At 48.0% G+C, this 17,860-nt stretch overlaps 1 protein-coding gene across 2 annotated transcripts in view; it reads right to left on the bottom strand.

Annotated features, from left to right (window-relative positions):
- LOC135555688 (G patch domain-containing protein 8-like) overlaps window positions 1-14,568 on the bottom strand; it is a 47,833-nt gene extending 33,265 nt beyond the window's left edge. The window contains exon 1 of one of the 2 annotated variants that reach the window (XM_064988353.1): window positions 14,486-14,568. In XM_064988353.1, the coding sequence (XP_064844425.1) occupies window positions 14,486-14,530 (45 nt within the window). In that variant the 5' untranslated portion in view covers window positions 14,531-14,568. Of the gene's footprint in view, window positions 1-7,309; window positions 7,329-14,485 lie in introns of those variants that run through there. The other variant, XM_064988354.1, reaches the window with a different exon arrangement.
- Window positions 14,569-17,860: the final 3,292 nt, after the last annotated feature.

Raw genomic sequence — 17,860 nt, 5'->3', positions numbered from 1 at the left:
AGAGAGAGAGACGAGAGAGCCAGCGAGAGAGACAGCGAGAGAGAGACAGCGCGAGAGAGACAGCGAGAGAGAGACAGCGAGAGAGACAGCGAGAGAGACAGCGAGAGACAGCGAGAGACAGCGAGAGACAGCGAGAGACAGCGAGAGAGAGAGCGAGAGACAGCGAGAGAGAGAGCGAGAGACAGCGAGAGAGAGACAGCGAGAGAGAGAGACAGCGAGAGAGACAGCGAGAGAGACAGCGAGAGAGACAGCGAGAGAGACAGCGAGAGAGACAGCGAGAGAGACAGCGAGAGAGAGAGCGAGAGAGAGACAGCGAGAGAGAGAGAGCGAGAGAGAGCGAGAGAGAGACAGAGAGAGAGCGAGAGACAGCGAGAGAGAGAGCAGAGAGAGAGAGAGAGAGCGAGAGAGAGACAGCGAGAGAGAGAGACAGCGAGAGAGAGAGACAGCGAGAGAGAGAGACAGCGAGAGAGAGACAGCGAGAGAGAGAGACAGCGAGAGAGAGACAGCAAGAGAGAGAGACAGCAAGAGAGAGAGACAGCGAGAGAGAGAGACAGCGAGAGAGAGACAGCGCGAGAGAGACAGCGAGCGAGAGACAGCGAGCGAGAGAGAGACAGCGAGAGAGACAGCGAGAGAGAGAGACAGCACAGCGAGAGAGACAGCGAGAGAGAGAGAGACAGCGAGAGAGACAGAGAGAGAGACAGCGAGAGAGAGAGCAGCGAGAGAGAGTGAGACAGAGAGCGAGAGAGACAGCGAGAGAGAGAGCGAGAGAGACAGCGAGAGAGACAGCGAGAGAGACAGCGAGAGAGACAGCGAGAGAGACAGCGAGAGAGACAGCGAGAGAGAGCAGCGAGAGAGACAGCGAGCGAGACAGCGAGAGAGAGACAGCGAGAGAGAGACAGCGAGAGAGAGACAGCGAGAGAGAGAGAGCGACAGCGAGAGAGACAGCGAGAGAGAGAGAGCGAGACAGCGAGAGAGAGAGACAGCGAGAGAGACAGAGAGACAGCGAGAGAGACAGCGAGAGAGACAGAGAGAGAGACAGAGAGAGAGACAGCGAGAGAGACAGAGAGAGACAGCGAGAGAGAGAGACAGCGAGAGAGAGAGAGAGACAGCGAGAGAGAGACAGCGAGAGAGAGCGAGACAGCGAGAGAGAGCGAGACAGCGAGAGAGAGCGAGACAGCGAGAGAGAGAGACAGCGAGAGAGAGCGAGAGCGAGAGAGACAGCGAGAGAGACAGCGAGAGAGACAGCGAGAGAGACAGCGAGAGAGACAGCGAGTGAGACAGCGAGTGAGACAGCAAGAGAGACAGCGAGAGAGAGAGAAAGAGCGAGACAGCGAGAGAGACAGCGACAGCGAGAGAGACAGCGAGAGAGACAGCGAGAGAGAGAGACAGCGAGAGAGACAGCGAGAGAGACAGCGAGAGAGAGAGACAGCGAGAGAGAGAGACAGCGAGAGACAGAGAGAGCGAGAGAGAGAGCGAGAGACAGAGAGAGAGACAGCGAGAGAGACAGCGAGAGAGAGACAGCGAGAGAGAGACAGCGAGAGAGACAGCGAGAGAGACAGCGAGAGAGACAGAGAGAGACAGCGAGAGAGACAGCGAGAGAGAGACAGCGAGAGAGAGACAGCGAGAGAGAGACAGCGAGAGAGAGACAGCGAGAGAGACAGCGAGAGAGACAGCGAGAGAGAGACAGCGAGAGAGAGACAGCGAGAGAGACAGCGAGAGAGACAGCGAGAGAGAGACAGCGAGAGAGAGACAGAGAGACAGCGAGAGAGCGAGAGAGCGCGAGAGACAGCGAGAGAGACAGCGAGAGACAGCGAGAGAGAGCGAGAGCGAGCGAGAGAGAGCGAGAGAGAGACAGCGAGAGACAGCGAGAGAGACAGCGAGAGAGAGAGCGAGAGAGAGAGAGAGACAGAGAGACAGCGAGAGAGACAGCGAGAGAGAGACAGCGAGAGAGACACAGCGAGAGAGAGACAGCGAGAGAGACAGCGAGAGAGAGACAGCGAGAGAGACAGCGAGAGAGAGAGACAGAGAGAGAGACAGCGAGAGAGACAGCGAGAGAGAGAGCAGAGAGAGAGAGCGAGAGAGAGAGCGAGAGAGACAGCGAGAGAGAGAGCGAGAGAGAGCGAGAGAGAGAGAGAGAGACAGCGAGAGAGAGAGCGAGAGACAGCGAGAGACAGCGAGAGAGAGAGCAGAGAGCGAGAGAGACAGCGAGAGAGAGAGCGAGAGACAGCGAGAGAGAGCGAGAGAGAGAGCGAGAGAGAGAGCGAGAGAGAGACAGCGAGAGAGAGACAGCGAGAGAGAGACAGCGAGAGAGAGACAGCGAGAGAGAGCAGCGAGAGAGAGCGAGAGAGAGACAGCGAGAGAGAGAGCGAGAGAGCGAGAGCAGAGAGAGAGAGCGAGAGACAGCGAGAGAGAGACAGCGAGAGAGAGACAGCGAGAGAGAGCGAGAGAGACAGCGAGAGACAGCGAGAGACAGCGAGAGAGAGACAGCGAGAGACAGCGAGGAGAGACAGCGAGAGAGACAGCGAGAGAGAGAGCGAGAGAGCGCGAGAGAGACAGCGAGAGAGAGACAGCGAGAGAGACAGCGGAGACAGCGACAGCGAGAGAGACAGAGAGACAGCGAGAGAGAGACAGCGAGAGACAGCGAGAGAGACAGCGAGAGAGACAGCGAGCGAGAGACAGCGCGACAGAGAGACAGCGAGAGAGAGACAGAGAGCGAGCGACAGCGAGAGAGAGACGGGCGAGAGAGACAGAGAGAGAGAGACAGCGAGAGAGACAGCGAGAGAGACAGCGAGAGAGACAGCGAGAGACAGCGAGAGAGAGAGAGAGACAGCGAGAGAGAGAGACAGCGCGAGAGAGAGAGCGCGAGAGACAGAGCGCGAGAGACAGAGCGAGAGACAGAGAGAGCGAGAGACAGAGCGCGAGAGACAGCGCGAGAGACAGCGAGAGAGACAGAGCGAGAGAGAGCGCGAGAGACAGCGAGCGAGAGACAGCGAGAGACAGAGCGAGAGACAGCGAGAGACAGAGCGAGAGACAGAGCGCGAGAGACAGAGCGCGAGAGACAGAGCGCGAGAGAGAGCGCGAGAGACAGCGAGAGACAGAGACAGCGAGAGAGAGAGACAGAGCGAGAGACAGAGAGCGAGAGAGAGCGAGAGAGAGAGACAGCGAGAGAGAGAGCGAGAGAGACAGAGAGAGACAGCGAGAGAGCGAGAGAGAGAGCGCGAGAGAGAGAGAGAGAGAGACAGAGAGAGAGAGAGACAGCGAGAGAGAGAGAGAGACAGCGAGAGAGAGAGACAGCGAGAGAGAGAGACAGCGAGAGAGAGAGACAGCGAGAGAGAGAGACAGCGAGCGAGAGAGAGAGACAGCGAGAGAGAGAGACAGCGAGAGAGAGAGAGAGCGAGAGAGCGAGAGAGACAGCGAGAGAGAGAGACAGCGAGAGAGAGAGACAGCGAGAGAGACAGCGAGAGAGACAGCGAGAGAGAGAGCGAGAGAGACGAGAGAGAGAGAGACAGAGAGAGAGAGAGACAGCGCGAGAGAGAGACAGCGAGAGACAGACGCGAGAGAGAGAGACAGCGAGAGAGAGACAGAGAGAGGAGAGACAGCGACAGAGAGCGGGCGAGAGCGAGACAGCGAGCGAGCGACAGCGAGAGAGAGAGCGAGGAGACAGAGAGACAGCGACAGAGAGACAGCGAGAGAGCGGGCGACAGAGAGCGAGAGCGAGAGCGAGAGCGAGAGACAGCGAGAGAGCGGGCGACAGCGAGAGCGGGAGAGAGACAGCGAGAGAGACAGCGAGAGAGACGGGCGAGAGAGAGACAGCGAGAGAGAGAGCGAGCGAGAGACAGCGAGAGAGAGAGCGAGAGAGACAGCGAGAGAGAGCGAGAGAGAGAGCGAGAGAGAGACAGCGAGAGAGAGCGGGAGAGAGACAGAGACAGCGACAGAGAGCAGCGACAGAGAGAGGAGAGACAGCGGAGAGAGAGCGGGCGAGAGAGAGCGAGGAGACAGCGAGAGAGAGAGCGGGCGAGAGCGCGACAGAGAGCGAGCGACAGCGCGAGAGAGAGCGGCGAGAGACAGCGCGACAGAGAGCGAGACAGAGAGCGCGAGCAGAGAGCAGCGACAGAGAGCGGGCGACAGAGAGCGACAGCGAGAGAGAGAGCGAGAGCGACAGAGAGCGAGGCGACAGAGAGCGAGACAGAGAGAGAGCGACAGCGAGCGAGAGCGACAGAGAGCGCGAGCGAGAGAGAGACAGAGAGCGAGACAGAGCGAAGACAGCGGGAGCGACAGCGAGAGAGACAGCGAGAGCAGAGCGCGAGCGAGAGAGAGCGCGCGACAGAGAGCGGGGCGAGAAGCGACAGAGAGAGCGGGCGACAGCGCGACAGAGAGCGGGCGACAGCGCGACAGAGAGCGGGCGACAGCGCGACAGAGAGCGGGCGACAGCGCGACAGAGAGCGGGCGACAGCGCGACAGAGAGCGGGCGACAGCGCGACAGAGAGCGGGCGACAGAGAGCGGGCGACAGAGAGCGGGCGACAGAGAGCGGGCGACAGAGAGCGGGCGACAGAGAGCGGGCGACAGAGAGCGGGCGACAGAGAGCGGGCGACAGAGAGCGGGCGACAGCGCGACAGAGAGCGGCGACAGAGAGCGGGCGACAGAGAGCGGGCGACAGCGCGACAGAGAGCGGGCGACAGCGGGCGACAGAGAGCGGGCGACAGAGAGCGAGAGCGGCAGAGAGCGGGCGACAGAGAGCGGGCGACAGAGAGCGGGCGACAGAGAGCGGGCGACAGAGAGCGGGCGACAGAGAGCGGGCGACAGAGAGCGGGCGACAGAGAGCGGGCGACAGAGAGCGGGCGACAGAGAGCGGGCGACAGAGAGCGGGCGACAGAGAGCGGGCGACAGAGAGCACGCGACAGAGAGCACGCGACAGAGAGCACGCGACAGGAAGAGAGAGCGACAGGAAGAGAGAGCGACAGCGAGCGAGAGAGCGAGCGAGAGAGAGCGAGCGAAGAGAGCGACAGCGAGCGAGAGAGAGACAGCGAGCGAGAGAGAGAGAGACAGCGAGAGAGAGAGACAGCGAGCGAGAGAGAGACAGCGAGCGAGCGAGAGAGAGACAGCGAGCGAGAGAGACAGCGAGCGAGAGAGAGCGACAGCGAGCGAGAGAGAGACAGCGAGCGAGAGAGAGACAGCGAGCGAGAGAGAGACAGCGAGCGAGAGAGAGACAGCGAGCGAGAGAGAGACAGCGAGCGAGAGAGAGACAGCGAGCGAGAGAGAGACAGCGAGCGAGAGACACAGCGAGAGAGAGAGAGCGAGAGTGACACAGCGAGAGAGAGCGACAGCGAAAAGCCAGAGGGAACAACAACCAGAGGAAAATGGAACCGTCTGCAAAAGAGAAACTCCTGTTTCTGTGTTCCCTTAATGGAAGTGAAACCATTTCACCTCCCAAGAGGCTTAAACATTTCAAAATTACACAGAAACCACACACAATCAAAAGGGGATGAAATGGACATGTTAAAACACATATAGATGCCGACCAAAGACACATATTAATGCACGCACACACACTGTTGAGATAAGGTTCTTTACTGCCTAAGTTTGACAGTTGAAGAGCACCATATCTTACAAGACAGATGGAAACGTTCACCCTGAGTTGTTAAGCCTGTTACAGTGGTACAGAATAATAGGCTAGAGTGTGTGTAGCTAATTACTACAACATTTCAAATGCCATGAGGACAGTGCAGAGATCTAACCCATTTCACTTCACTGTCTGCAATGGGGGGGAACAAATTGGAGAGCGAGAATTAATTGAATTATTTGTATTTTTCAGGGCAGGCGCATGCAAAAACGATGCATCCCATTTGTATGAGACTGGGTCCTTGACCTGAGGACGACATCACGAGACGAGTAATGAGCGTGTCACTCCTTCCACTAGGTGGGTGTTCTATACAGTCTCTGTTCCCAGACAAGACACATTACCCCTCAAAGCAGAGGCAGCAGAATGGCACGTGAAGGTCACCTTGGAAAGCAGATGCGATTCCTCTTTGACCTTCAACCTGCTGAGACTGAATGACTGGAAGACACAAGGCAATGTTCTTTCAATGTGTTCAATTAGACTGACTGATAGCCACTGTTCCAGTGTGTTCAATAATACAGAGATCCGGAGCCCCATATCCCTTTGCTCCGAGTATATTTGAGGCTTGGGTCGTGCTGCGGTACTGACTTTATCAAATGGTTTTAGACGACTGAGGTGGGGCTATACGCTGACCTTTTGTTACGAGGAGCATGTGTGCGCCAAATTTAAACAATGTTGGCGCACCCAGAGAAATTTAGAAACACAATGACAAATATTTGAGTAAAATCGCAGCACTGTAGAGCCCTGTGGGGCTTATTGAGTTTAACACACAACCTTAGAGGAGCCATTTCTATTACCTTTTTATTACAGAACATCAAGCCGAAGTGGGTTAGAACCTGCGGGACGTCTTCTGATGCGTTCTGAAGTCTGTAGAGGCGGCCGCCAGCAGCAGTGACTGTCTACCCACCTACTGAGTCTACTACCGCTTCATCTTTACAACTGGGGGATCCACTGAAGAACACAGATACTAGCCTAACTACAATAGATCACGGTATTGTAGCTAAAACCTTCAGTGCAAATCCAGGATTAAATTCAAACGGATCACCTGTTCCCTTATTTCTAACCATTTATACCACAGTAAAGCTTTACATGAGATACAAGGATGACACTAGCCTGACCGATTTAAAAAAAACAGGTACAAACAACCCTCAAACCGCTGTCCGAGCCCATATTAAAACGGGTACAAACAACCCTCAAACCGCTGTCCGAGCCCATATTAAAACGGGTACAAACAACCCTCAAAACCCTGTCCGAGCCCATATTAAAACGGGTACAAACAACCCTCAAAACCCTGTCCGAGCCCATATTAAAACGGGTACAAACAACCCTCAAACCGCTGTCCGAGCCCATATTAAAACGGGTACAAACAACCCTCAAACCGCTGTCCAAGCCCATATTAAAACGGGTACAAACAACCCTCAAACCGCTGTCCGAACCCATATTAAAACGGGTACAAACAACCCTCAAAACCCTGTCCGAGCCCATATTAAAACGGGTACAAACAAAAACCCTGTCCGCCCTGGTCCCCATATTAAAACGGGTACAAACAACCCTCAAAACCCTGTCCAAGCCCATATTAAAACAGGTCATCATTTCAGTTAGAGGGCAAGCTGCATCAGCATGTTTGTTTTGGAGAATTCCATTAGGGAGAGGCAGTTCCTTAGAGAGAGCGAAGGGAGGGGGTTATTTACCATTCGGGACACACAACTCTTGATTTTCTGAAGTGATCAGAATGCCTAAATGTGTGACCGGCTGCAGCTCCAGCAACAATCTTCCCACTGCTGCCTGCTGGTCCTCTCTCATCTCCCCTCTGTCTCTGGTCTAATTTCACCACTCACTAAAGCAAAACAAATAGTGGCATTAAAAACAAATAAACATCCATCTAAACCTGTAACTGAGGGTTTCCGCAACCACTGCCTACACTGAAATGGATGCTTACCTCGAATGACCCCACACTAGGGAGGTCTGCTGCTCAGACCGAGTCTGATGGTAGAGACATGAAAGAAGAGAGACTAGGTGGCTGCTCTGAATACTGAGCAGTATGCTCTGCATAGTGTTATAACATGCAACATGCCTGAGCCCCAATGACAATTTAGTCTGAATCAATGGGCTTTCTATGAGATGGGTGGGATGAGACAATGTCTGTGTACACAGGCTGAAGTTAGACCGACTGTCAGTGGATCTCTGGGTGTTCCATGTGCAGTGCAGTGTTGCTTGGCAGCGGGCTCTTGTGTAGACCAGGAGAGAAACACCTGGCGAATACTGAGCGACTGGGTATCCTGGACTAGAGATAGTTACATATTTTGATATTATTTTTTAAAATACATCTACAATATCGCAATATTATTTTTGCACTAGTTGGCTGTACCTGCACCAAAACTCCAATAAAAAAAATATATAATAATTGAAATCGCAATACATATTGTATCGGCACCTAGGCTAAGTATCGTGATAATATCATATCGGGAGGTCGATTCCCAGCCCTACTAAGTAGCGTCATATACATACATCATCATCTAACAAGAGTTAACAAGCATCATAAATTCACTCTTCGTTTCAATCCAATGGAGCAACTTTTTAGCCACATGACTCAGAAGAACAGTTGTGCTTCCACACTCACAAGCAGACCCATCTTACACGCACTGGAACATATGGCCTGCCCTAGGGCTCCCCACCAGAGACAACATTCAGCAAGAGCCATACATGGGCTCTGAGGACCCCACTGGGACACACAAATCCTGGATGAGGCTTTTCTGCACCCTGATCACAACCCTGATCACAACCCTGATCACATCATCAAGCCGTTGAAAAGTGCAGACGGCTTCATTGTAAATCAAACACGAAACATTTCATTTTCCTCTCAAGAACCCAAGTGCTGCAGAGTTTGCATGACAAACATGGGTCACTCGGGGCATGAATGCCCAGTCTCATTGTCCTTGCTCATCAAGCCACCTCCCCAATTCCCCCTCATATTCTTTAACGAAAGGGGGAAAAGCTGGCCTCAGCAGCATCTGAGGAATGAGCTCCGACCAGAGAAGGCAGATTGGTAAGTGCCACACTTCCCACCGGGGTCTGTATTCCCCAGAACCATTCAAGCCCATAATCCCAGTATCACATATCATCCAACCACCACAGAGCTGATCAGGTAGGGGAGTATTGAAGGTACGATAGACAGCTTGTTCTGTGGTCTACATTCATAAAATAACAATTGAAACCCCTCATTATTTCTGGGAAATCAAGCCAACAACTGCATCAAGGGAGTGTTGTTGTGTTGAGGTAGTGGATGAAAATTACAGACTGGGTGTCTGGGCACAGCTAGGAGAAACCCACTATGATGGAACCCAGGACAGCAGAAAGTTCACAAATTCTTAGAAACCCAGAGTGTTTGGAGAGACAATAGATCGTGGAAATACAGAATGCTCCAGAGGGAATGAAGGCAGCAGAGTGTGAACACTGACTGCGACAGTTTGAGACGGAGCAGTATCACGGCAGCAGACTTGTTTGGCTCTGGCTGTGTGAGGCTGGGCCGACCTCACGCCTCTGTCTTCTGCTCCTCACAGGAGGTAGCATGGTGTGAGGAGGTGTGGTGTGTGATTGGGCCTCTGGCTGGCAGACTGCATGCTGGGAACAGCTGGTCTGGAGCAGTCTTCACTGGGCTCTGAGGCCACACAACAGACCGTGTGTGCTGGTGCTGCCTCTCCGAGTCCTAACCCCACCCCCCAGCAGCTGCACAGGATGCCCAGCCACAGACACAGATCTGTAGACACCATGAGAGTGGCCAGTGGCTGTCCACACTAAAACAAAATAATATTCTTGAAGTGCTGTTTCTGGTCCAGAGAAGCTGACAACCATGCTGACCACTAGGTAACCAACAGTTTGGAAATAGAAATCTCCTGTAATTTCCTTGTTCTACATTCTTGATCTGGTATTTTAGCTTGGATCATTCAACCAGGTCTTGGGTGAGGGCAGCGTTAAAGAGCAGCCAAAAGCAAATAGAAAACTTCCCGTCCAAAAATAGGTGCTGCCATCGCTTAGAAAAATAAGCCCCTTAGTCTCATTTGTCAAAATATCTCACTTAAGGGCTGCTAAAAACACTTAGGGAATGTGTCAAGTTAGACATGGCTTAAATAAAAACTAAATTGATCACAGGCTTATAAATATCAAAACACCCCAAAGAACAAAAAGGGATAAAACAGGGCAGTTGGCATAACGTGTTCTAAGCATCATTAGGAGAGCAGAATTCTGCTGGGTTCAGGAACGGAAGAAGAAAATCAGTATGAAACACAAACAGCTTTTCATAACAAGCATGAGACAGGGGCATGACTGATGTGTCATTTTCTCAGACGGTTAGATTTGCTTGCAAGGGCATGTGAGAAGCAGAGCAGGGAGATTTCGGCGAGTTAATGGGAAACGTTCAACATTCAATTGCGCAGTGTAACCTGCAGCGACAACCCCCCAAACTCTACCTTCTCTCACACCCTGCAAAAGAGAAGTGTTGGCATGAATATTTAAGAAACATGTTGAGCTAAATTCATTCATTCACCAAATAGGCCACAGGTATTTGAGATGGAAGTATGCCACAGACAGTCATTGGAGGACTGAAGGGCAAGACATAATTCATCACAGACACAGTCAATAAAAAAAGTCAATGTAGGCTATATCAAAGCACACCATTTAATCATTTTCTGTATCACGGACACCTTATATTTGCAGAGTTATATTACATTGGGACCTAGCAACGAGCGAGCATTACTGACTGTGGCAGGACTTTTATTCGCTCTCTAACACTGAGAACTCAATGAACAGAAAACACTATGCAGTGTACAATAAACTGGTAGAATACATCTATGGCCCTGCTTTATATAGCCTAGTAGTAGACTTTACTATAGGGTGGTGACAGAGCAACACATTTGACAAGAGTTTGAGCGTTTCCTATGGTCAAGGACAAGTGTGAGTAGCAGACAACCAAAGCTGCTTGTGGGTAGACGGCTCCAGCTGCCCACAAATACAAGCATAAGCCCAGACCAGCGCCAACACCAACTAAAGTAGGGTAAAGTAAAACAACACAGCCATGAAGGCAAGCAGATCTTTTGCCATAACTTTGGGCAGCTTTAACCCAAGGGAATTAGTTTGAAAGGTATGTAGGTTATCCCAATTTGACGCAATGTAACATGATCATTGCAGTGGTAGGATGCCAAAATATAAGAAACTGGCACAGGACGTGCACATTTTTGACAGTGGCGCACAATGCAGCACAACTTGTCCCAATCTCTCAAACTCTTAGCTACTTTGACAACCATGACTGAAGACCAATGTTCCCTCTAAGCTGCGCGTGCGTGCAGTCGTCAGAGCATGCAGCTCCCCCAGGACTGCATGCAGAAATATCTGCCCACAGAGAGAAGCACGAGATGAAACTTAACTTTCTAGAGCAGTGGTCACCAACAGGTCGATCGCGATTTCCAAGGCATTCCTAGTAGATCGCCAAACATTTCTGCAAAAAACCCAACGATAAAGCCTTGTGTACCCATTCATCTTTGTTTTGTTGTCTCGGGGTGTACAATACAGCTGCCCTGCGCACCGGGTAGGTGAACTGTTGCCATTTTGAACCATTTCATGTGTCAAAGTACAAACTCTGCATTCCCGACGGGACCAGAGAGCAAATCAAGTGCACTATAGGCCTAACGCTGGCCAATCGGATGGCTCAGATGACCATGTCTGCAGAGACGGAGCAGGCATAAAAGAACGCTACAGCAAAGTTGATACTATACGATTTCAAAATGTTTAAAACCATGACTAGAGAGAAACTATCAATGAATACAGCAAAGAGCTGCCGTTTTCATGAGTGAGTTCAAGTTCTTACTCAGCACCATCAACATGTTGTATTTAACACTTTTAAGCCATAAAATGAAGTTTTTCCTATTTCCACTCAGCGCTACAACAAGTACTGCAGCAGTAATGAATGAGTTGGAATATGTATCTATGGGCTTGTGTTGTTGTTATTAGCGGTTTGGGTCTTTTTTAATATCAAGGAATATTTCACTTTCTCAGTTCATAGGAGTAACAACATGAATTTGTGCATGAGGCAAAAATAATGGGGTGTGACTCAAGTTTCGCTATCAGCTGGTAGACAGTGTCACTTTTTGGTCAGTGGAGGAAAGGGAAAGCGGAGGGATGTTGAGAGGCAGACCCTCAGTTTGCTGCTTTCTCCCTCCACTGAGATTGGTGCCTGCAATCTGGTCATCAGCACAGTAAAACAAAAAGCAAATTATTTAAATGTAAGCTCACTCAGCTGTGCTTCACAAGTAATCTATTACCGACCGATGTGATCATGTAGCCTACCTCATATAATATATAAAAAAAATTGAGGTAGGCTACATGATCACATCGGTATATTTTATATATATATATATATTTTTTTTATTTATTTTTTTTATTTTTTTTAAATGGCCCCAACAAGAACAATGCACTGGCAGGGAAATTCAAGCAAAGCCAATATGTGGTGATAATGTATTGGGCCTATAGCTTATGGCACAAGCCTCATTGCTCCAGTACTGTTTTTAATCAGTTAATTTTGCAAGGGTTTAATTTTAAGTCATGTTAGATCTCAGGTTGCATTTTGACTCAGTGATCTTGACTCAGAAAAGGTTGGTGACCACTGTTCTAGAGTTTTCCCTGTTAACACGATCAACATTTCCCTTTACTGTGGCAAATGTGTTCGAATCAATGCAATAGCCACTTTCAATGCAACATACCAAAACAAACGATGCAAGAGATTTTGTTGTAGGCAGAATACATCGGAGTAGGATTCTATTGCATTAACACACACTACTCCGCCCGTACTCTACACAGACCGGTGCAGCATAAACAATCAGAGCTGCAGTAGGCCTATATGCAATTAGACCATTGACATATGGATCTGTGCCATTTACTTTGAACTGGACTGTGTTTGCAGCATTAGCGGTCGTGACTGGATGCGCTTGTTTTGAGATCAAAGCTAGAGCTGCATGTAGCCACATGTGAAAATTTTGTTCATATCCTTTGCTAGTTAGTGAGTTATTAGCCCAGTCATTTGTAGTCAGCAATAGGGGAGTGAATGCTTCCTACGAGAGAACAAAATGTGTCAATTTCTAGACATCTTTGTAACCAGAGTCAGGTAAAGAGCTTTATTTATGTCTTAAAGGGGCACTATTGTATTTTGAGACAGGCTTGAATAAGCTAAGTAGCCAATAGGCAGAGGGTAGCATAACTTGTCTGATGATCTGTAATAATGGTATGGGAATAATAATGCATTTTGTAAAGTGGTTTCTTGCATCAAACAACATTTTCAGTCACCTCCTTGTCTGAAGCACAAGTTGATAAACAGGTTAATGGCAAGCCTTGTAAATCTATTTTCAATAGTCTCATGGAATTAAGGCCTACAATGAACCCCAGACATTGGCTGCTACTGTAGGCTGAATGATAGAACAGCTATTTCCATGTTAAAATGTTATGGGATGCATTTTCGCCATTGTTTTGATGGTAGGCCACTCTGGTAGGCCTACATTATGATCAAATTGGCAAAGTAGGCTACTATGGCTCTGTTAAAATTGTAATTTAAAGCAGGTACAGCCTCAGTGTTCACAGTAAACATGTACGGGAAGTTGCACAGAATTTTCAAAGTTCAAGTTTCCACTCAGCAGACCTGAAATTTGCTCAGAGCTTAAAAACATTTTAGGGAACATTGCTGAAGACCACAACATAAGACATTTTCTATTCTAAATACTCTATGTATTCACTTGCAAAGGCGGCAGAAATTACACACTGGAAGACCAACAAATTATAAGGGTGACGTCAGTCACAGACAGAAACTGGACAGGACACCAATCCCATCCCGTCTTGGGTTTCAGACAAGCTAAGCAATAAGCCAACTAATCTGAATACATTCATTGCATATGGTGAGGTTAATAGTTAGTATTGTGGTGCTGCCAGCAATACAGTTAAATGTGTAGCCCATTAGATGGAACATGCCAAGAAATGCGTGAACTAGTTGGCATAACTAGTAAATCTGACATCAGCAGAACAGAAGCAAAACACATACCCAGCAATGTCGAGCAACTGAGAAGGGAATCCGCTGACCTTATATGTACCCTACTAGTAGTTAACAAAAGCGAATACATTGTGGGTGCAGGATTCACCAACAAGCTGCGGAGCTCGCTACAGTAGCTAACTAGCTGCAAACGATACATGTAGTTAGCGCTAACATTACACATATTATTCTCAACTCGCCCGAATGTTGCACAGCCAGGTAGGGGTATGTAGTTCCATGGATGGTGGCTACAGTACAGTAGAACCCATGTTTCCTACTTACGAGCTCTGACTTTGCTAATAGCTACAATGAGGAATGTTACTATGAATGTGATGCGTTTGTCCCACCTAGGAAGCTAATTTAAGACGAATGCACTAACTGGAAATCGCTCTGAATAAGACCGTCTGTTAAATGTACATTGTCATTGTTGTCATTGTCAGCACCAACAATGTGACAGCTAGCCAGCCAACTAATGTTAGCTAGCTCGATGTAGTTAGCTCATTTCCCCAAGGTCACTCGGTTCACTTTGTCAAAATTACTAATATTATTGTGTATCCACTAACCACGTGCTAAAGAATTTGTAGTTGTGGGTTCAATCCATTGCTCGCTGGCCAAGACGAGCTCGACAGCAATGCAACTCGTCGAACACTGGACTATCAAATTGCTGCTAACTAGCCTAGCTAGCATACCTTTGAACCTATTACAGATTCGTTTCAAAATGTGTTATTAAGGTGCACAATTATTCTCTTGATATTATTTATACTATATTGTGTTTAGTTGCTAAATATTTGATTAACATTACCTGGAAATCACGTTCTTCGTTGAACCTAGAAAATCTGTCAGCCATTTTCTGTACGCAGCAGCTTCTTTCGTCTCTCTGAATGCTGGACTTGGAAACGCCTACTGAGTTACTAACAAAGCAACTGTCCAATTGTAACTCGCAAATGCTTTGATTGACGTATACTTTGAAACAATGTAGCACATTTGTAAAACAGTGTAACTTATTGTTATTAAGCTTGCCCAAGCATTAAAGCTAGTTCCTAAACCAGCAACGGCCACCCTCATATGATAATCTAGGTCATTTAGTTTAGACTACATTTATACCCCACACAAATGCCCACTCATGTACACTTTGTAAGATTAGAAATATTATTATTTTACTTTCAGCTGTCGAAAGTGAGCAGTAAACTATACATTGCATTATTACTATGTTATTACAGCACAATGGGAGGCAACGCATTTCCACAAGCTCTACCTGGATAACAATTAAGCTAGGTTCCCATGCCATCTCGTGGCCATACATTGAATAGCTCCAAGCCCACACATATCAAACAGCATTTAATTGTCACATGCTTCAAAAACAACAGGTGTAGCCTAACAGTGAAATACTTACAAAAAAAAGCACCACAAGATGAATAAATACGCAATGATACAGAAGCTCGGATATATATATTGGGTACCAGTACCCAGTCAATGTGCAGGGGTATGAGGAAATTGAGGTAGATATGTACATATAGTTGTGTGTACGTGTTATGTGTGAGTGAGAGGTGATGCAGACAGTCAAGATGCTCTCAGTGGTGCAGCTGTATAACTTTTTGAGGATCTGAGGGCCCATGTCAAATCTTTTCAGACTCCTGAGGGAGAAGAGGCGTTGTCGTGCCCTCTTCGACTGTGTTTGGACTATGATAGGTCCTTAGTGATGTGGACGCTGAGGAACTTCAAGCTCTTGGCCTGTTCCACTACAGCCCCATCGATGTGAATGAGGCGTGTTCGGCCCTCCATTTCCTGTAGTCCACGATCAACTCCTTTGTCTTGCCTATGTTGAGGGAGAGGTTGTTGTCCTGGCATCACTCTGCCAGGTCTCTGACCTCCTCAACATAGACAGAGAAAAAAGCTGAGAAAATATGTTTTTGCGCAAAATGGTACGCAGCATCGTCTGAATATGTGTGCAACAAAAGTTCAACATTCACCTTCTGCTATTTCTGTTAAGTTCCACTTCGATCACACCGACAGCATCATTGCATTCTGGTACACCAGAATTACATACATTTCCAATTAAATGTTGTGTTTGCCTTGCAGCATTGCATTGCATAGGCAGTTGTAGTGCGTTTGGTGTGGTGCATGTTGAAATCTATGTGTCAAACTGTATGCATGGACGGTTTGACAGGAATGGTAGCAGAAGGTGAATTTTGAACTTTCGTTGCATACATATCCAGATGATGCTGCATTCTGTTTTGCGCAATGATGCTGTCGGTGTGTTCAAAGCATTTTACACATACAGTTTGACACATACCTTTGATAAATCCAACATATGCACCACACAGCACACACTGCAACTGCCCCCAACACAATGCTGCAAGGCAAATCAAGCATTCCACTGGAAACGAATGTACTTCTGGTGTACCAAAATGCAAAGATGCTGTTGGTGTGATAGATGCGTTAGCATCATTGCATTTTGGTACACCAGAAGTACATTAGTTTCCAGTGGAATGCTTAATTTGCCATTAATTTCCAAAAGAACACTGCGTTTGGCTTGCAGCATTGCCTTGCAGAGGCCGTTGCAGTGCGTTCTGTGTCGTTGGATTTATCGAATGTATGCATCAAACTGTATGGTAGTGGGCTTGACAGAAATGGTAGCAGAAGGTGAATGTTGACCTTTTATTGGACACATATCCAGATGCTGCGTACCATTTTCTGTAATGAACCTGTAGGTGTGATCAAGGCATTAGGCCTATATACAGTTGAAGTCGGAAGTTTACATACACTTAGGTTTGAGTCATTAAAACTTGTTTGTCAACCACTTCTTGTTAACAAAATATAGTTTTGGCAAGTCGGTTAGGACATCTACTCTGTACATGACACAAGTCATTTTTCCAACAATTGTTTACAAACAGATTATTTCACTTATAATTCACTGTTTCACAATTCCTGTGGGTCAGAAGCTTACATACACAAAGTTGACTGTGCCTTTAAACAGCTTGGAAAATTCCATAAAATGATTCCATGGCTTTAGAAGCTTCTGATAGGCTAATTGACATGATTTGAGTCAATTGGAGGTGTACCTGTGGATGTATTTCAAGGCCTACCTTCAAACTCAATGCCTCTTTGCTTGACATCATGGGAAAATCAAAAGAAATCAGCCCAAAATTGTAGACCTCCACAAGTCTGGTTCATCCTTGGGAGCAATTTACAAACGCCTGAAGGTACCACGTTCATCTGTACAAACAATAGTATGCTAGTATAAACACCATGGGACCAGGCAGCCATCATACCGCTTCTGTGTCCTAGAGATAAACGTACTTTGGTGCAACAAGTGTAAATCAATCCCAGAACAACAGCAAAGGACCTTCTGAAGATGCTGGAGGAAACAGGTACAAAAGTATCTATATCCATGGTAAAACGAGTGCTATATCAACATAACCTGAAAGGCAGCTCGGCAAGGAAGAAGCCACTGCTCCAAAACGGCCATAAAAAGCCAGACTACGGTTTGCAAATGCAAATGGGGACAAAGATGATACTTTTTGGAGAAATGTCCTCTCGTCTGATGAAACAAAAATAGAACTGTTTGGCCATAATGACCGTCGTTATGTTAGGAGGAAAAAGGGGGAGGCTTGCAAGCCAAGGAACACCATCCCAACCGTGAAACACAGGGGTGGCAGCATCATGTTGTGGGGGTGCTTTGATGCGGGAGGGACTGGTGCACTTCACAAAATAGATTATGTGGATATATTGAAGCAACATCTCAGATATCAGTCAGGAAGTTATAGCTTGGTTGCAAATTGGTCTTCCAAATGGACAATGACCCCAAGCATACTTCCAAAGTTGTGGCAAAATGGCTTAAGGACAACAAAGTCAAAGTATTGGAGTGGCCATCACAAAGCCCTGACCTCAATCCTATACAAAATTTGTGCCTACAAACCTGACTCAGTTACACCAGCTCTGTCATCAGGAATGGGCCAAAATACACCCAACTTATTGTGGGAAGCTTGTGGAAGGCTGCTTGAAACATTTGACCCAAGTTAAACAATTTAAAGGCAATGCTACCAAATACCTATTGAGTGTATGTACATTTCTGACCCAATGGGAATGTGATAAAATAAATAAAAGCTGAAATAAATCATTCTCACTACTATTATTTTGACATTTCACATTCTTAAAATAAAGTGGTGATCCTAAC

The sequence above is a fragment of the Oncorhynchus masou genome, chromosome 15, assembly GCF_036934945.1.
Source record: "Oncorhynchus masou masou isolate Uvic2021 chromosome 15, UVic_Omas_1.1, whole genome shotgun sequence".
Lineage (NCBI taxonomy): Eukaryota > Metazoa > Chordata > Actinopteri > Salmoniformes > Salmonidae > Oncorhynchus > Oncorhynchus masou.
This window is presented reverse-complemented; position numbering and strand designations above follow the sequence as displayed.